The sequence below is a fragment of the Protopterus annectens genome, chromosome 10.part0 (genome assembly GCF_019279795.1).
Source record: "Protopterus annectens isolate FY-2018-M chromosome 10.part0, PAN1.0, whole genome shotgun sequence".
Lineage (NCBI taxonomy): Eukaryota > Metazoa > Chordata > Ceratodontiformes > Protopteridae > Protopterus > Protopterus annectens.
In genome coordinates, this window is record NC_056744.1 from 676,035,497 (window position 1) to 676,057,463 (window position 21,967).

The following is a 21,967-nucleotide window of genomic DNA, read 5'->3' on the forward strand; positions in this document are numbered from 1 at the left end:
TACATATCTGTTTAACAGTTAAAACTGATGACTAAGGCTGTTTTTACTTTCTTTTAAATCTAATACAAGACAGATTAACAGAAGGTGGCAAGCTTTTTATTTTCAGAGAGGTATGAAGGGGAAGTATTGTTTCCATACATGATTTAGGTATCCTAATAAATATTTGTCTCTCTGGTTTATTGTGAACTGCTAGTTTGTCAGATGTAACTTATTTTATACTTGAAAGAAAAAGTAAAACTGAATTTCTTTCCTTACTCATGCTTTTTGTTCAGGACATCGTTGGATAAAAAGTTTGAAAAAATAGTGCTAAAAGGTAACTAAGAACATCTACAATCCTATTCTTGTGGCCTAATGGCCCCAGACTCCTGGCTTAATTCAGTTACTCCCTCAACAGTTATTACTGCGCTTGACAGCCCTGCCCAATACGAATGTGTTGAAAGGATGCAGTGAAAGCTGAAAATGAAGTCATTATGTTCAAAAAGGGCAAAGAAAAGTAACCTGGATGGTGTAGGGAGGTTGTGATGGGGAGGGGGTGGAAGCATTGGGAGGTCACTGATTACTGGAAAGTATTTTTTAACACCTATGGTCCATATCCATATCCATATCCCTATCTTAAATCCTGGGATAGGCTAGAATACACAACTGTAATGCAATAGTAAGGCTTTAGCAGATGCTAAAGTTTGTTGCTAGCTGTCTATCATAGCATGCCTCAGTATTCACTTTCACTGTATTCATCCATTCTTCATGTATTACTTGCAGAATATTTAAATTCTGATTCTACATGAACATTCTGTGGTACAGATGTTTTGAAATAATATCTACTGTTTTTCTGTATTGTCTTGTGTATTATTTAAACTGTCTAACCATGCAATACACAATTAATAAATTTATTCTGCCTTCTTTTTCAAATGTCTTTTTGTCTCGATTTTACAGTTTTTCTGACAAACTGGCAAAATGGGGAAAAAAGATTATGCAGCTATATAGAAGAGATCAATGATTTTTGTTTAGTATATACTAATAGACTACAAACCATTACATTGTAATATGACAGTTAAAATTCAGTAAAAAATGTGAAGGAAACAGACAAAAATAAAAAGAAAGACAGGAAAGAAATAAGATACATGGCTCAGATCTGAAATAATTAAGCTATAGTCTTGGTAACAGTCCTTACAAGGCAAGTAACTGCAGTAATCAAAGATTTGCACATCAAGGCAACAATGCAGAAAGGATATTAACAGAGTGAATGTTCATTTTTTTTAGGATTTCACAGCAAATTTAGTGTAATGTATGGTGCTGGAAATAATAACACAAATCACATCTAAGGTTTTGACAGGTGTTAGATGAACAAGTAAATCAACAAATTTTCAGCTGGTGCTTATGACAACTATGTGAAGTTATACCTGAGACAAAATGAATGATTATAAACTTCTGTAGCAAATGTTTAGGCCAAATTACAGCTCTTTTTGTGTTTATTTTAGATTCGTATTCATATATAGTGAAGGTTAAACACAAATGTGTTCAAATGTCTGTTTACATGTATTATGTATGATAATGGTGTTTTTATCTGGACAAATCACTTGTTAAGAATCAAAAATACATAAGCAGAGATAAAAACTTAAATGCATGTCATCCATACTCTTACCCTATATATTATGCATTATTTACTACATATCTGGGTACATCTGTAATTAACAACTCAGTTTGACAACATTTTTATCTCTTATATAATAAAAAACAAAGCACAGACCTGTATTTACCTAGAGTTATAATGATGTGAATTTAAAGGATTGATGTATACATTTAGTAACATGTTATTTAATCAGCATCTCATATGGAAATTTCAGTAAATGATAATCTAAAGAAAGCTCACGAGGAAGAGTATGCCATTAAAGGTTTGCAAAACAAATTTACTATTATTGTAGTCCGTTATAAACTAAATTAAAACCACTCCCTCATGGACTGGCCTGATGTGCTTACCTCCCTAACCCTTTTACTGATTTAATCATATATGTATTGTCTACCTTTGTAAAGCTTAAAATTTCTAACTCTAGTTTTTCTTCCATTTTGGCACTAAATATAATATTTGACACATGCTAGACTGGAAAATGAATACACCCATACTGAGTGCAGGCTTTCTTTTCAGTGTGAAAAATCTTACAAACATTCACCCCCAAACTGAGTGTAATAAGTCAAAAACAGAAAAATGAATTCAGTGACACATTTCTTCCATCTCATGTATTATAGTTATTTACAACTTGCAAAAACTACTTGCTGTATCTCTTTCCCCTCAAAAATAAGACACACAAATGTCACTAAACATATCATTTTATACAGTAGAGATGGGACTGAAGTGACTTTACCAAAGATTTGATCTTGTAAGATGTGGCATTCAATTAAGAAATCAAGGACAATGCAAATAAAAAAAAATCTGTACAGCTTTAAGCATATTTAATTTTTAGATGCCAGTCACTGCATAGTTGCTATAATCCAGTTATAATTGTACATAATGGATCATCATACATAATGGAATACAAAATGACACTGTTGTAAATTACTGTCTAAATAACTTCCCATGAAAGGCTTACAACAACAGCTTAAGAAATCTCTGTGACAAAGAACAAGGAGCACACACACACTTGCATACTTCAGTTGTATGACATCTGTCTTATTTACTGTACAGAAGTAAGCTGAAATTAATTGGTTCATATAAGATTTTATTTAGAGACCACAGTAATTTTTCTTATCCTAGTGCAGTAGCAAAATCAGCCAAGAAACTGCTTTTGATGTATGTTCACAGTATATTAACTTTGTCAGCTACTTTATGATTTTTGTCTTGGTTTCACATTAGTCTCTAGGCAAAAGAAACTCACAAAGCCACATCTGTCAATATTTTTCAATTCTGCTTTGCTATGCAATTATTTTACTTACCCCTGTCTTTTCATCAAAGATCTTGATTCCTCCAAAGGAGATGGTTAAAAAGATTTTCTGCTTGTGTTCTCCTTTTGAGCGTGCTGCAGCTGTGATGCCCTGTTAACGCAAGAACAAAACAAAATATCACTGTATAGTGAATAACATTTTTAAATTACACTATTAAGCTAATGCATTAAAAGGATTTAGTTGTAGAACATATAGCCTGCAGTGTTTTGCTGCTTCTGACAGATATAGCAATATGTCACTATTCCTAACATTAACAGGCTCTTAAACATACTACTTCTGAATGTGCAGGAATTATGATTATATATTTAATTCTGCTTTTCAAAAAAAGACCATAAAACAATGAGTGACAATTTTATAATTTGTTTCACATAAGCAAAGCAACTTTCCTTTTGGTTACGCTATTTTGTACACATTTTAGAACCTGTTTTATCCTCAGAGAAAGCATCCCAAGCTTCCCAAAATGAGCATTCCAAATATGTCAGATTTTGTATGCTCCTTTTAACACATCACATAAACTGCATAAAATATAGGTGGCCATTTTATTTACATTTTCTCTCAAAAACCACTACATTTCTTGGATCATATTAAAGGATTTGGGAGAAGCAAATCAAGATAGCAGAGACTGAAAGGAAGCGTGCCATAAAAAGTCTATGCTAAGGCTAATTATCAATCAGCAGCTAATGCCTGATATGCTATGATATTATTAAACTTACTAAGCTGGGCATAAATCCCTACATCACTCAATGGGTTGCCAACTGGCTTACTGACAGAACCCACACTGTAAAAGGAGACAACTCCAAATCCAGCTCTAGACAGGTGACAAGTGGAGTACCTCAGGGTTCAATCCTGGGACCACTCTTGTTTAGCATCTACTTCTCTGAAGTACAGGCCAAATCTAAGGGACTCTGGCTAACAAAGTTCTCAGATGACTGCAAACTGGGAGCCATTATTGAATCCCCAAATGATGTGGATATTCTACAAAATGGCTTTACAGAAACAGATGCTTGGTGCCAGAGCCATGGGCTCAAGCTTAATGCCAAGAAATGTATAGTTATCCCCTTTGGGAAAAAACATGTACCCATGAATTAAAACATAGGTGGCAGTAAACTAAACACTGAAAGTGTGATGAGAGACGTAGGGACACAGGTGGACTGTGGTCTCAACTTCGATAACCACATCGCCACAACAGTCAGGAAATCCTTCTATGTGGCACACCTCATCACTGAGGGCTTTTCATCCAGAAAAAAGGAGGTTATTGTCCCGCTGTGCTCATCCCTCATTAGACCCATTATAGAGTACAATGCTCCATTTGGTATGTACCTCACAAGACATCTGCAACAGCTGGAAAGGCCACAGAAATACCTCACTAAAAGAATCACAGGCCTAAAGCAGATGCCCTATGTTGACCATGTAAAAAAACTCCAGCTATATTCTGTGGCATATCGTCTACTCAGAGGTTATCTCTGCTTAACATACAAAGCCATGTCAAACCCTGAGCTGTTGGACATGCTCCATTTAAAGAAATCCCAATTCCTCAGAACCACATGCTCCAGGGATCTAAACCTTGTCATCACAATGAACAAAATATGCTAGAGGGATAGGTTCCTGACCCAGAAACTCCCCATACTCTGGAATAGACTCCCCATACATGTCAAGCAGAGCGCCTCTTGGCCCTCTTCAAAAGGAACCTTCACAACTGGATGGGAGATAGGAAATTCACTCAGGGATCACGTCAGTTGCCCTGCTAGACAGGGGTCCAGGGAAGTAAATATTGTGGGAAGAAATATCCAGGGAATTGTTATGGCTAGGCTTGTATAGACCCTAGGGCCAATAGCCTAGTACCAACCTATGAACCTGTGTAACTATCCCAGACTTTTTATTTCTATGGATGACATTAGACAGACTATATATTTGACAGTTTTGAATATCCTTATAGTAATGCTTGTATATTTAACAATATGAAAGGTGGGAGTCACTCCCTACAAAATACATTTTCATATTGGAAAAAATACACTTGCGTACTGAGAAACACATTGCATTTTATAACCTCTAATCCATTTGGTTACTTCTAAACCCTTATTAACTGGCTTTGAGACAAAATGCTCAAAACGTACCTAATCAAAAATACTTGATACTCCCTGCAGTCAATTGATAAAAGTCAGTGAGTGCCATTACCTAGCTGTTACCTTTAAACCCACTAACTTTACAGAGATATCAGAGACATTTTCAAGCATGTGTCAGTGCAGCCTGACTGCTAACCTCACAAGCATGCATATATCCTGCCAAAGCAGGATAATTTAAATACTGCATTCTAAACTTTATTTTACTCTTGACATAGAGAAATAATACTATACTATTTCAAACAATTGTAAACTGTAATCCAGTTCCAAAAAAATTAACACGCACTAATTGCATTGATGATTTAAAAGCATAGCAATGTTCCTTAATGATTATTAAATTTTTAGGCCATATAGCAGCTGACCCAATGACAAACTGTTAATTACTCTACCTACACAGTTCTCCACGATACCCAAATGCAATAATACAGATATGCCCAAAATATGTCTATCAAGATTATTAAACTTTATTCTCTCCTTTGGCCCTACACTTGAAAATAAGTTCCATAGTGATGTTTAAAGTCCTCTCTCTTGATAATACAACCATTGAAGTCACTTCTCATAAGAAACTATCAGGGGTGATAATGGATGATAATCTTATATTCAACCTGCATATACAAAATTGCATAAGAAAATCTCATTAAAAACTAGGGATGCTTCACAGAGCCAAAAACTTTCTCACCGATGCAACTAAAACTAATCATCTCCTCCCTACTTTTCTATTAAAATTAAAACTTGAGCAATGCTACAACAAAGTTACTAAATTTACAGCACATCCCCCTTTCATAAGCCATCACTGTATATCACTGAGAAGCTTTAATTAGTTAGAACTGGTACCTCAGCTAACATATACACAACCTCTTACCACCTATAAAATTATCCAGCATCCAATGGCCTGTCCAAAACTAAAAACATTCTAGACAACTATGTTCCCAGTCAGTTTTTGTGATCCAGTGACCAACAACTCCTGTGTCCAAACCTAACAAATCTTCTAGAATCATCTGTACTTGTACAAGGTTAGAAAGGCCTAGAACTCCTTACCTGTACCCACCAGGTCTATACTCTCCCTATCATTTTTAAAACCGCTCTGAAAGGCATCCTAAATAAAATATGTCTCTTTTCTTGCTCAAACCAGGATAAACTATATCTCAAAATGTGAACAAGTACCTTTTCATTCCTTATAACTCCTTACTCTGCCTTCTTCATTTATGTCCTAACTGCTATCTAGTTCTCTTCCCCGAGTTTCCCCCTAAATATACCATAAGCCCATGTTTCTCTCACTTCATATTGCAATTCCTATTTGTATTAGACTAACGTATGTTTAATTTCTCTATAAACTGTCTAAAATTTCATTAAATATTAAATGATTGTCATACACCTAGTATCAGTTTGTAACTTATGTTTTTATATTATGTCTAATTTGTTATAATTATTTAAACTGCAGATGTTTTTGTTTTATTTTTGAAGATTGTAAACATATAGTTCTTACAATGTTTTGTAATAATTTGCAGCTTCCCCCCATCCCGGGCCTCCGCTGAAAATGGGTTAACAGCTAAAATGTTCAAGCAAACAGTATAGCTTACAAGATGTACTAATTTTTAGTAAATTGCCCCAAAGTATACTGTTTGCTTGAACATTTTAGTTGCTAACCTATCAGTCTAAATGTGATGTCTGTTACAATATATACTAACATGAATCAGAAAATAAGGCTGAATCTTGACAGAAACGGCAAGCATTGGACTCATTAGTGATACAGAGATTTAAGCAAAGTACTTAAATTAAAAATATGAATTTCTGAAATATATAGGCCATAAATAATGTTATAAAACACTTCTGTATTGCAGAATTGACATTCATATGAAACAAAGAATTATTTTAATCCCCTACTGATATAAAATATCCTTTTCACAAAAATAACACATGTTCATAGAACGGACTACTTTTCAGGCTATCCTGCTTTAAATTACAATTTGATGGCATTTAAATACTTTGCTTTAAAATATACTTTTACATTTGATTAAAAATATATTTAGAAAAAAGGATCCAACCAAGTGCATGCTTCCCCTTGCTTATACAAATCATATGCATTTCAGTATGGTGATATTTGCTATTAAAATTCCAGTTATCCAATATGTGCATTATAGTGAAATCTGATTTTTATTTTTGAGAAGCTGCCTGTTTAAATAAATAATAATAGATTTGGTTTCAAATATTCTTGTAAAGCAGATAAGACATTAATGGATTTTTTAGCGTTCAGGGAAATAAGTAAATAATTAGTATACAAAGGGGGAAAAATTGCTAACCCTGGAATTAAAGGGCCTAGTATGAGCTAAGAAGGCCCTTTCACTGAGGTGTGGTATTTTGTGAATCAGAGACATGTTAACTTTGATTAGGAAATACTTCATTACCAGCTAATTCACGTCTGAATTGTAGTAAAACTGTCTCATGAAAATCATTGCTGCTCATGTAGATATTGGCATTATTCCCTTGTCACACAGACACGCACACACACACACACACACACACACACACACACACACACACACACACACACACACACACACACACACACACACACACACACACACACACACACACACAAGCACTCCACACTCCTTACCTGTGCCTGACTTGTTTGCTCTCCCAGCCAACCAATCTCCATAGCAGCTAAAGTGCCATTAAGGCACATGGGTTTAGAGTATTCCCTGTCAGCTAGTGTCCCCTCTCCCCCCAATCCCCCTAGTTCTGTTATGGCACAATTGTGGAATCCCTAGTGTCAAGTGCCCCCCCCCCCCGATCCTCTTACTGAAGTCAGTTTTTTCCGATAACAGCTTTTCTGCTCTTGAGCTGAAGCTATGGAAATCCCTCCCATGATGCCTATGGGATATGCCCAGCAACACAAAATTCTTACCCAAATTCCGACAACTGCTGGTGAATCAAAGAAGATGCAGGTGCTGCAGCATCTAGCACCTAAAAACCTGTAAATCTGTGCTGTGTCTGCAGGTATGCTTTCTCTGACTTTGTTTTAGTCCAGTGTTAATCTTCATCACTTTATAAGTAAATAGTATTATTACTTTAGCATAGTTCATATACAACAGCTTCATACAATACAGCAAGCCTTGACACTGTAAATAGAACTACTATTTAGCCAAGTTCATATACAGCATATTTTACTTTGTGTTCAATACAACACCTAATGCCTACATCATAACCTCTGTGATGAATATTTACTATGTCCATTTTGTAACCACACTGCATTTGATAAATTCTTATCGTATATATGTCAAAACTCTAATAATGAAGTAATATAAGAGGTAAAACAACCTTCTTCCATTACCTGAGCCACAGATTTCAATCCATACTCAAGCAAGTGCATGTATTGTAAAAAGCAGACATTTTAAATAGATTTGGTTATTAAATTTGTATGACTGGTAATTTTATATAATGTGTATAGCCGTGGAGTCTAATTTTGGGCTGAACTTCTAGTTCAGCCTTATTGTATGAGTCATTTACTTCCAGTTGTCATTGGTGTGGTAAATAACCTTAATTATGAACCTGCCCATCTGTTAATCTGTTCAGCTATATGTCTAAGGACTCTAGGATTCATAAACATCATTTCTATAGCATAGCAAAGTGTAATATATAGACAAAATCTATGGATTTCATGTATAAAATAAAGCATTCTCCTGGTAACATCATCTACTATAGAGGATACAGGTTAAACTCACGGAGTCTCTCTGCCATGAATATATAAATACATTATATTGGTAGCATAGTGATGCCCTTTCCTTGAGTTTTCAGATGGATCTATAGACTGAAATGTAAAGCAAGATATTTTATGGCATAGTATATATATATATATATATATATATATATATATATATATATATATATATATATATATATATATATATATATACATATCTATCTATACACACTATATATCTATCTGTCTATCTATATACACTCATCACATCTTCTTCTTCTTTCGGCTTTTTCCTGGTTAGGGATCGCCACAGCGGATCACTGTCCGCTCATGATTGGCAGTGGAGTTTTACGGTGTCGAGTTGCCAGCCTGGCGCCCAATCTTCCACAGAAGGCACAGACACACTCACAGCTAGGGCCAATTCAGTGTGTCCAATCCACCTACAGCATGTCTTTGGGATGTGGGAGGAAACTGGAGCACCCGGAGGAAACCCACACGACCACAGGGAGGACATGCAGACTCTGCACAGAAGGCACCCCAGCCAAGGATCGAACCGGAGAACCTCTTGCTGTGAGGAGGTAATGCTAACCACTGCACCACCATGGCCACCCTATATACACTCATCACATAGTCCCTCAAAACCTACACCACCAAAACACACACACATAGAAACACAAAACACACACATACATTCATGGATGCTCTCAATAAAAATCTGCACAAGCAGCAGAGACCTCCAAAGCAGAAACACAAACAACCTCCACCCCCCCCCCCAACACAACCCAATAACACACAGCCCACAAACTCGTGCCACTCAACTACAGCCCATAAGGCATAACAACGTACCCAACACTCTAGTCATAGGTGACTCTATAGTCAGGCATTCCACTCACCAGGCTAAACAAGGAGAAAGTTACTGTCAGCTTTCTGTCAGGTGCCAGAATCCACCACATAACGCATGCTCTCAGGTCACTCTAGAACAAGTATAAATATGACTCTGTCATTGTCCATGTTGCTGTGAATGACCTGAGACTTACCTCCCTGGACTACATGAAAAGAGACATGGAGGAGCTCTCCTATCTTGTAGCCCAGGCAGGTATGGTCTTAGCCCTGAGAAGCATCCTGCCATCACCCAGAATTTTACCACAGTACAAGGACAAAATGATTGACTTCAACAATTGGCTAAGTTTCTGTTGTCATTCTAAGGGGATCCAGTATCTGTCTGCCTGGGATTACATGATCAACAGACCACTATGCTTTGCCAGAAATGGCCTGCACCTGTCGCTCTTGGGATTCTGGATAGTGGCTAAGGCTCTTGCCACAACTATAGTGCCTTTTTAGGCAAGGTTCAAATGACAAATTCACCTCCTTAACAGGTACAAGCAAGCAAAATCTGAGGGTAATGCTACTCAATGCTAGAAGTCTAAACCTCAGAATGTATTCACTTGAGGCACTCCTTAAAATGGAGAACATCGACATCTGTGCAGTGACAGAGACCTGGTTCAAGACTCCAGAGATCATCCTTGCATTACCAGGCTATAATTCATACCACACCTTTCGGCCACCTAACCTGGACCGAAACACTAAAGGCGGAGGCGTGTCCATATTCATTAAGGATATCCACACCTCCAGGCTAGTTGCTCAACATAATGCATCCAAGATTATCCAAGTGCAACTAACTCTGGGAAGACCGCAATCCAAAATGTAACTTACTACAGATCCACCCACCATGCCCCAGGATTCCCACTCCTCATTTCTTGATACACTGGAAAATATTAGGGTACAACCCAACACCCTAATAATGGGCGAGTTCAACTACCCCACCATTAACTGGGAAAACTACTCATGTACCAATTCTTTTGCTCAACGTTTTCTGGAATTCATAAATTCCAATGCCTTGGATCAACTTATCCACACCCCCACCAGGGGCAGCAATATCCTAGATCTAGTCATTACCAACATGGGCGACCAGTGTTCCACACCAGAGGTCAATTCCTCATTGGTCAGATCCGACCACAAGCTTATCACCTTAGATATCCACATCCCGCCCCCACCCCCCGTTAGGGAAACCACCGTAAAAAATTTCTCCAAAGCCAACTTCACACTTCTTAAGACAGAAGTGGCAAACTTCACAACGCCCATGCAGATGGACAATAGCGATACGACTGCTGAATCCTACAGAAATGCACTTTATAAGCACTTACACGAGTGCATGGATCATGCTATCCCTAACAGAACCAAGATGCTATCCTCCAAAAAAGGAAGGAAACTGTTGCAAAAAAAGAGTAAAATCCCATGATTGGAGTAACTCCATGGTAAGCCTCAGTAAGAAGCTGAGATCCCTCATAAAATCCTCCAAAGCTATTTACGAAAACAAAATCGCCAGTGATTCTAAAGACAACCACAATGCATTCTATAGCTATTTCAAGAATCTCAGTGGCAACACTCAGATCTACTCATGACTGCACAGGTAAAAACCACAATCTCGAAAGCTAAGAACACAGCATCCATGGGACCTGACAACATCCCAGGCTGTGTTCTACACGAACTGCAGAATGAACTGGCACCCCACCTAAGCACCATGTTCAATCATAGCCTCACCTCAGGCTTTGAGCCCACTGAATGGCACACAGCAATGGTTAACCCACTCCACAAAGGGGAAGCCTCCAAGGACCCCGGGAACTACCGCCCCATTAGCCTAACGAGCCTGGCCTGCAAGGCCATGAAATGTATCATCATGGATTTTATATACAAAGACATTGGTAATCTCCAAACTCTTGATCCCACCCAGTTCGGGTTTGTAAAAGGCAGATCATGTCTCCTAAACCTGACAGACTTCTTTGAAACAGTCATAAAAGCCGTAGATGAGGGTAAGGTGGTTCACACAGCCTATCTAGATCTCGCCAAGACTTTTGACACCATCCCCTACTCTGGATTTATAGTTAAACTCACTAAACTAGGTATAAATCCCTATGTCACAAGATGGGTTGCCAAATGGCTAACTGACAGAACCCACACTGTGAAAGTAGCAGACTCCAAATCCGACTTCAGACCAGTGAAACATGGAGTACCACAGGGTTCAGTCCTGGATTCTCTCCTGTTTGGTATCTACTTTTCTGAAGTACAGGCTAACATACAAGGTCTTTGGCTAATGAAGTTCACAGATGACTGCAAACTAGGAGCCATAATAAAAACTCCTAATGATGTGGACATCTTACAAAAGGGCCTCACAGAGACAGATGCTTGGTGTTAAAGCCATGGCCTCAAGCTCAATGCCAAAAAGTGCATTGTCATCCCCTTTGGAAAAAACTCTGTACCCATGAGCTACCTCAAAGGTGGTAGTCTATCTAACATTGAAAGTGCAATAAAAGACCTTGGGGCACAGGTGGACAGTAGTCTCTCCTTTGATAATCACATTGCCACAGTAGTCGGGAAATCTTTCTATGTGGCACATCTCATGACAAAAGGTTTCTCATCCAGGAAAAAAACAGCTCATTGCTCCCCTCTACTCCTCACTCATTAGACCCATTATAGAGTACAATGCCCCTTTTGGTATGTACCTCACAAGACATCTACAACAACTGGAAAGGCCACAGAAATACCTCACAAAGAGGATTACCGGCCTCAAACAGATGACCTATGCAGACCGTCTCAAAAAACTCCAGCCTTACTCCATCGTATATTGCCTAATCAGAAGCAATCTCTGCCTAACATACAAAGCTATGTCAAACCCAGAGCTGTTGGACATGCTCCACTTAAAGAAATCCCAATCCCTCCAAGCTACATGCTCTAGGGACCTAAACCTTGCCACCACAATAAACAGAACATGCTGGGGGGATAGATACCTATCTATATCAAACAAAACTCCTCATTAGCACTCTTCAAGAAAATCTTGATGATTGGATGGGAAACCGGAAATTCACTCTGGGGATCGCCTCTGTGGCTCTGCTCGTCTGGAGCACAGGAAAATAATGTTCTTGGGTGGCAAAAGCCAGGGTACCTTTTTGGCTAAGCTTATGTAGGCCCTAGGGCCAATAACCTAGTACCTACCTATGAACCTATATATATATATATATATATATATATATATATATATATATGTGTGTGTGTGTGTGTGTGTGTGTGTGTGTGTGTGTGTGTGTGTATATATATATATATATATATATATATATATATATATATAAAATCTCTCTCATATATATATATATATATATATATATATATATATATATATATATATGTATATATACACACTCAGTACCATCTTATTCCATTTAATATACAGTAAAACTCCTAAGTCCTCTCTCCTCTCTCATGTATAGGAGTATATTGATCTGCAAATTCTTTCCCAAAACTTTTCCAGTAACATTCATGCCTAGATGCCGGCCTCCTCTAGATTATCAACATAATAGTGCTCATTGTTTAGTGTACCTGTTCTGGCTGCAGCTACAATTAATGTAACAACCTGTAGACTGTCTCCAAACTGTGATATGTGTACTGGCTCCATACCATGTATCATATCTGTCTATTTAAAATGAAGATTGATTCTTCTAAACATGTACTGATGGATGTTATCAAAATACTCTCATGACTGTGAGTTATATTCAGTACTTGATAGACAGACTGGAAAAGTCTATCACCTGTTTTGCAGCTTTGGTACCTGCTTTCTAGCTGCCGGTATGTCCCAGTCAAGCAGCTGTTAAATATGACTTTTATATATATTTTAGGTTTTTTTATTCTCATTAATATCACTTCAGCTAAGCTCTTGTTTTACTTCTTCTAACCATATACATATTGAACTCGGTTTTTAAAGCTCAAACTGTTGATGACATAATGTTGTTCTTTTCTTTAATTTCTGATGTTTTATGCTCACACACTATGAAATTCTCCAAATAAACACTTTAGTATAAGAAGAAAAAAAAACTGTTCCAGTCAATTGAATTTATTCTGCTCCATTATCCAGGAATCAGTCTTAAGAGTATACAGTGTCTTTCTGTAATATGGATGTACAATATAAACAATTATTGATTTCAGAGGGTAAAGTAAATAGTACATTGCCACTAGAATGAAATAGCCTAGCCTAAATACTTATATTCACTTTTTTTCTTTTTTTACCTCATCTGGGATAATGTTATCCATGTAACATTCAAGTTTTCTATATAACAAATTGACTCAACTGACAGAATATGAGAGTTAATGTTCCATCAGCTAAATAAAGAGGCAGGACAATCAATACTCTATAAAAGTATGCACCGGTAAAAGTGTTGTGGCTACAGTATTATGCTTTCTCAAGGAATCTTGTAGAGCTCACATGCTGGACTGATTTGTTATTTTCTCTTCTAACATATCTGTTACAAAAGAAGGTTACCTGCAATGTGTAAATGTGACTTTTACTCCTAGTACATATGTTCCTCATTATAATGGTTGGTGAGGTCCAGAACCAAAGTCCAATCAAATCAAAATGCAGTTTAGTCTGTAAAGAGTGTCGAGTGAAATGTACAATATTATTATCACTATCACATTAACTCAAAGATACTAAAAAGAAAATGGACCCCAAGCCCATCTGCAAAGCTCTAGAGTTTGACAGTTGTAAAGATCTATACTCATCTGCCATCCAGTGGTGTGAGCAGCAAATCTCCATAAAAATGACCCATTGGTATGGCTGTGTCTGGTTCCACTTCACAGTGTAAAACTTATCATTTCTTTTGCAAGGACTGAAATACCCATCACTTCAACCACGTTTTTCCTCAACAGGTCTGTCCTGCATTAGTCTGACTGTGAAAATTTTACTGTTTGGGATGTCATTCATCCATCTATCTAGTTTTTTGGGTTTCTAATACCTTGATGGGAATGGCTCTCATTCTAAAGTCAAAGTACAATTAAGTTTGTGATATTACTATTGTTTCAGTATTTGATGTCAGCCAAAAGTGCTCTTCGCAGCACCCGCAATGTCCCCAATAATGACTCCTCCTGTAATTCGTATGGGGTTACATGTATTGGTAACATATTTAAATACAATTATAGATTCTTTTTTATTAGACCCGTTGCTCCTACTACTATTAGAACTGTCTGGGTATCTTTCTTCCACATTCCTCGTTTCTGCCTGCAGATCCTGATATTTAATGACTTTGTGTCTCTCGGTACGCAAGACACCGTAGTCACTGGGTGTGATGATTTTCATGGACCACTATATCCGGTTTTCTAGCATCTATCATTTAAACTGTTGGTAATGACTGATCCCATGGATGTAAACTTCATAATTTTCTATGATGCTTTGTGGATCATTTTTCAAGTGTTTTTCAGCTACTTCAATACCATAATGTTTGCACAACCCCCAAAGCAACAGTCTTGCCACATTATTATGCCTTTCAGTATACAGTCCTTCTGCAGTTAGTATGTCACAACCAGCAACAAGATGTGCAATTATTTCCAATTCTATTTTACAAAAACCTACATTTGTCTGTTTCTGTAATATGTTCAATGGACTTTGCAAACCAGCGTGTATGTAGCCCACTTTTTTGTGCCACCAATATTAACCTTTCATCTCTTGGTTTGAATTTGCCTCTCCTTAACCACTCCTGTGTTCTTTCCTGATCAACATGAGGTTCTTCCAGAAGTTTTCTATATCTGCAGCTATATTTATGCATTTTTCACATTCCTTACCTTCTCATTTGGTCCTTGAACTGACATTCTTTCTTTTGATTTTTGACACATTCAGTTGCTGCCTGATTTTTATCTACTTCTAGTTTGATTTCCATTCCTGCTTGACGCCAATATGCTTCTGCTAGATTAAGAAGTCATCTTAGATTTATTCTCCTCATTTTTCAAAACTTCCACTATGTTTGGTTCTTGTGAAGTCAGCAGATATTTGTGGAATCCCACGATTGCAGATCTATACATGTAATCATTTTCAAGGAGGCCCATCCCTCCTTCAGAATGGGGAATATATAATCTTGGTATGCACTCATTTTTATAAATCATTTGGGGAGTATGAAGCATCCTTCTTCTTTTCCTATCTAATCTTTCCAACATGTTTTGGGGCCAGTCAGTCAATCCAAAACTGTAAGTTAGGACAGGAAGAGCAAATTGGTTTATAGCCTGGATTTTGTTCCTAGGTGTCAATGTTGTTTTCAGGATTAATTGAAGTCTTCTAAAGTATTTCTTAATCCCTACTTTACTGACTAGATTATGAACACTAAGATCAAGCATGAATTCCTCCACTCAGCCACTGTATCTTCACACATTTTATAAACTGATAACAGCCCGGTATTACAGTTTAAATGAAAGCCTAATAATAATTTTATCCTATGCCATATCAGTAATAAACTGCCTAATCATTCCCAGCTAACATATTTTAAGAAACAGGAATGTCACTGTGGAATGAAGATTCCCAAATCCCTTCTGCATATTCACTCCATCTGGTATTCTAGTAATAGGATGCCATTATTTTAAGTATCTGGCTGACTTTATCTGATCATTATAATGGGTACCACACCCACCATCTATGCCCCTATCAGCTCTCAGAGCCACTGAACAGTTTAGATCACAAAAACCTGTTTAGTAAACTCTCGGCTAAACGTTTATTACACATACTGTGTGCCTTAAACGGGAACATGATCTGCATTTCTAGCCATACATCTGAATCTCTCAGCACAAGAATTCTGGACAAAACCAAAAGAAATAGGGGCCAAATGCCCAAAATCAAGGAAAGATTTTAAATATTGCTTTTATAAATGTAGAAAGTTACAATTTTAATGTATTTGTCATTAGAATATGTTTTTCTGAAGGATATAAAGTCTGAAACTCAAATGGTTTTCATTATTTATAGACTCAATAATGTGACAGAAAAAAATTTTATTAGGGACACGACATAAATGAGGTTTGGTAACAAACCAATTTGTCCAGGGACATCGTCAGGTGGGGTTAGATCAATTTTAGTAGCTAGAAGTAAGGGGGTTTGTGGATGAAAGGGATGACGGATAACTGGGTGGAAATGAGGTAAGGGTAGGAAGTGGCTTAAGAGGTTTAGGTAAGGGTAACTGTGTAAGGTGTCACATTTTGGCGTGAATTTGCTAATGCAAGGGTTACGTCCAAGATGACCTGTAGGTATTTCAGAGAGCACGTAGGCCATGGGTAATAGTGGGGCATGGAAGTGCTGGGTGAGTTATATTTTTTTCCAGTATTTCTACCAGCCAGCTCCCGAAGAGAATCAATCCATGTAGTCAAGTAAGGGATGTTTCATATTTCGTAGCATAAGGACTGGGGGGTTTAAACCAGTAAATAATGGTCTCAGACTCTCTACATTGGAGATTTGCTGCTTTGTAGATTTTCACTTTTCTCCCATTTATGTTATCAGTGACAGCGAGGCCTTCTGCAGTCTATTGGTTTATAGTACTATTCAGACCCAGTATTTATAGTCTATCATTTTACCCTTGTTAATTATATTGGGTAGGGAGGGCGCTGGAGGATTTGAAATATGTTAAATATTGTTAACTTAAAAGCTACTGTGGCAGAGTTTTGACAATTCTAGCAAAATCAATGGAGTAGTGTTTCTGTGAGGGTGTACATTAATGAAACACTTTCCGAAGAATGAACATTAAAGTCCTAGGCTGTCACAAGGGTTTGCTCAGGAAAAAAAAAGTAATTTAAAGGTACAGCACAAGGCGAAATAAGGCATATTCGTATTGGTAATGGCAGGGTTGGTGGTGTTGAATGTGCTGTTGCTGTCCCTTAGCTTCGTCATACACTTGGTCCGTCTTGTGAAGCAGTGTTTGCTTTATTGTGCCCCTGTGAGGATGCAAGCTGATACAGGTTTGTTGTTCTGTTGCTTCTCAGTGGTGGGAAGCGATGTTTAGATAGACTATTGTTCTGGTCATTTTTCCCTTCTGTCAGTGGACTTGTCTGGATATTCGTGTCTCATCCATCATTATAGGGGCCACATTCTTGGGGTTTCTCATTCTGGGTTTTGTTTGCAACATGTGTGTGTGGGCTGCTGGATTTCTTTTCACGGGCTTTAAGCTGCCTAAGGTAGCAGTACATTACTGCAAGTATTTATCTGTGTGCGTGATAATGTTATCGGAATAACCTGCTCCAGCCATATACACTGGACTCACATCTGTAGCACTACTGATTAAAAAAAAAATTAATAGAGAGAGAAAAGGCTTTCCGTTCGTAACTGAGGCAATTCAGTTACAGTCTGGCTGAGGTCTTAGTGCCTACTTTGTTTACTTGAAGAATTGTAACATGGTTCTTTATTTCTGTCTTGTATACTTAGGTTTCTAATACTTTTGGAGCAATTCTTTTCTTGTATTTGTCAGTTCCAGTGTTTTCCTTTTCTTTGCCGTGTGATGTTTCACGGTTTTGGGGTGTACTTGTGGGAATAATTAGTATGCCATAGCTAAACTAATAATCTGCATTTTATCCATTTTAAAGTCGAGTCATAGCCACTGCTTTGAGGATGCATGGCACCCTTTTAGAGTTGCTGAATTAATTACATTTTTTTTGCATGCTTTCGTGAAAGTTTAGTTATGCACTTATGTGGTGATTTTGGTTATGCTCCTGATATGGCAGGAAGAGGTCAGGATGTATGCACAAGGGGCTATAAAATGTTAAATGAACTTGGTAATCGGATTTGTCGGCTGCATAGCATTTTGTTTAGCTACAAGAACTTGTACCATTTAGTTAAATCAAACATGTCAGCTGCCTTATTTCAAGCTACGAGTTGTGGGTAAAAGGCGGGGGGGGTTTGCACTAGATGTAACAATGGATGGTTTCCATGTCTGTGAGAGAGACAAATCATGAGGTATTGGTGCTTTTTGTGGCCAGAAGCATTTGTGGGTTCTGCTACTGCAATGATGGTGAACCTGTTCTTGGTGTGTCAGAAATTTGGAAATCCCTATCTTGACTCTGCTGGAGTGTCACCCCCCCCCCCCCCCGCAATGAACAACAGAGAACAATTCTTCACATATTCATTTTAAAAAAAAAAAAAAATCAGTCCAGTCATGTGTGCTGCTATGCACTGTAAAAATGAAAGAAAAATCAATGACTTACAATACAGAAAACGATATGCGCTTTCATAATTGGACTTAAAATAGTACACCAAAAATGACCCTACTTTTAAGAGTAATTTTGAGTTGAACTGAAAAAATAAGGAACGCACTGCATTTGATTTGATTAACATCAATGAATGATTTTTTTTTCCTGGCTTTTAATCGATAAGTGCAGGGTCACATATTTCTTGTATTTTTGTAGATTAATTTTTTTGGTAACTTGGGTGTTGATGAATGCTGGTGTATCACCCAAAACACTGTGGCATGTCACCTTTGACAGGCATGCCATTGGTTCGCCATCACTGTGCTATTGTCTAGGTCAGACAGCTTGTGCTTGATTGCTGTTTTTGAGCATTTGGAGTTTAGTGTGCTGTTTGGTGTAAGTGTTGGGAATGGAGGCTTAACAGCTTGCTATATCACTATGGTTTACTGGCAGTTAAATGGGCTGCTGGCCTGCAGAAGCATGTTCCCAGGTAGGAGAGGGCCACGGCTGGACTTATTTTGCCTTTCAGTAGTGGTAACGGATGCACCCTGCAACATTTAACATTCGAGGTATCTCTTTGCATAACTGGACAGTGTCTTTAATGAATCTGAGGCTGCACATTCACCATAAGTACTGTGTGTGTGTGTGTGTGTGTGTGTGTGTGTAGATATATATATATATATATATATATATATATATATATATATATATATATATATGGGTCTACTTCTATTCACTGACTCCCATTTCGTCGAACTTTCATTTCACTGAAAGTTCATTACATCGACAAGCATTTGCCCCCTTCCCCAATGTTGTGCGACCCTGGAGTTGATATCTATTGTAGGGGGGAGGTGTGGGTGGCAAAGCCCCCCACCTAAAATGCTTGTCGATGTAATGAACTTTCAGTGAAATGAAAGTTCGACGAAATGGGGGTCAGTACCTATATATATATATATATATATATATATATATATATATAGATATATATATATATATATATATATTTTTTTTTTTCCCTTCTTCCTTCTGTAGTTGATCACACCTGCGTTCAATGGTGTTTTCTCAAACAATTAGTCACTTAATGTGGTTTAGACTCATCATTTCATTTCCTGAACAACTTGACAGATCAGACCATGCAATGCTGGCGGGGTGCATACACTTCTTTTTGTCTACAGAGTCAGTGCTAAGACTGACTCCTAGTTTGGGAAGGGAGTGAAGATCAGGGTGTTATCTCCTTTTACAAACAGGGAGATATTCAGTGGGGGCATTAGTATAGAAACTGGTAGAAAACTGTGCCCTGATAGGTGGTCTGCTCAAATAGTGTGTCATGCACCATCATTGTAGTGCTTGGGCAGACAGGAATAGCTCAACTGATGGGGGCATTAGTGAAATGATTCATTAGGTGTCAGTGAAGTGAATAGGCACAGCTGGGTAGACTACTGAAAAGATGGCTGGGGATGGTGTTTCACTGAGAATGCAGACTGGTTGTGATGCCTGCCTGGCATCTCAGTGATCATTAATGACTTTAATGTGGGCACGGATAGGGCTGCGAGCAAGTTCAGACCTCATACCCCATGGAAATTGATGTACTCAAAACCCGTTATTCTGTCTATTTTGCAGTGGTGGAAATGTTAAATGCAAATTTAAGGATGCTGCCAGAATATGTACATTGACCTAGGGGGTATAGGTGAAGCTGGGTGTGGTTAGAGTTTGGTGGATTATTGGGCTTTTTCTTTTCTTTGTTCTTTGGATTATATTTCTCATTTTTTAGCTATAATCTGTTGTACTGGAAGAAGTATGAAAGGTTGAAATTCTTTTAGCCCACATTATTTTCTTTTCTGCCATTTACGTAATGAGGAACCTTCTTAGACAGTAGAACAGAACAAATGGGTACAAGTGGAACACTCTATAATGGCTCACTGACAACTTTAACTAGAAAACATGGGTTGTTAAAATGTGGTAATTGTTTACAGAATAGGCCTCCTAATGAAATACTTATCATGGATGTCAGTCAGACTGTTATCATGGAATATGTGATGGCCTTTTGAGGTGGAACTTGGGGGTGAATGAACATTTATAATTCTGAATGAAAACAGTTCTTTGACATGAGGCTCAACTGGGAGGTATGGATATGTTAAGGGGGTATTTCACTTGCTGTTAGGCATCATAGGTTTCACTGTGGTGTATGTGTTGCTATCAGAGCAAAGCAGCACATGGGAAGTGGGAAGTGGCTAAGGTTGCATTCTTTAATAGATGAATATGTAGTTTTGTTAAATCTTTTAATTGGGTAATAGGTATTGCATGGGGATATTGACATTGCCTAACATTATTAAGAAATGTTGGCTTGTGTGTGCAGAGAATTTACACTGTTCTTTATTTTGCAGGTGAGAAACAGTCAGGGGTTGAAGGAGGTGTATTTGAAGGTGGTAGATTCGACATAGTGGTCATTCCTGCTGTTCTGAATATGCCAATTGCAGGAGTTTTGGTCATCAGAGCGGTGCACATCAAGGTCACAAAGGGCAGCTGGTAGAGTGAACAATGATAGGGCCTGATGGAAGTGGAGTTGAAGGGTAATGGATCCTATTGGGGTGAAGCTGTGGTGGCTAGTGTGGCACAGTGGACCCCAGGTATCCACAGGTATTTCTACTTTATTCAGGTTCATTAAGCATCTATTGGTAGTTGAGTAATTTAATACACACTGGTTATACTTGGTGATAAGGTTATGGTTTTACTTCAGCATTGGAGTGGGATCAATGGTTTACACTCGGCTGTTTAGGCAACTGGCTACTTTCACTGTTTATGTGACAGAGCATTTGGAGGTGATGACATTAATTCATTTTGGTTGGAGAGGATGGGGTACAAAGAATGATGTTTGGCTTAATGCCTTTGAATGGTTAGGTTGTGGAAGTTTGGTCAGAGAGAGAGGGGGAACAGCCTGTTCAGGCTGGTGGGCAGAGAAGAGAGGCAGGCTTTCCCTCTTCTGTTCCCCTCTGGTGCTTGGATGTTTAATACAATGAGTTGGGTAGGAAAGTAAGCAGTTGCATGCTGGTGGATATGTAAATAAGTGAGCTGAGGTAAGTAGCTTATTTGGTTGGATTTGTAATTCAAGAAATGATAAGTGAGAGGTGGTACACTGCTTCATAAGTAAGTGAGCGGAGGTATGGACGCTGCTTAC

The 21,967-nt window shown here is 37.9% G+C and overlaps 1 protein-coding gene across 6 annotated transcripts in view; it reads right to left on the reverse strand.

Annotated features, from left to right (window-relative positions):
- Window positions 1–21,967, reverse strand: part of DAB1 (DAB adaptor protein 1) — a 2,980,230-nt gene that overhangs the window by 1,000,102 nt on the left and 1,958,161 nt on the right. For all 6 annotated transcript variants that reach the window (XM_044085518.1, XM_044085521.1, XM_044085520.1 and 3 more), the window contains exon 6: window positions 2,929–3,027. In XM_044085518.1, the coding sequence (XP_043941453.1) occupies window positions 2,929–3,027 (99 nt within the window). The remainder of the gene's footprint in view (window positions 1–2,928; window positions 3,028–21,967) is intronic.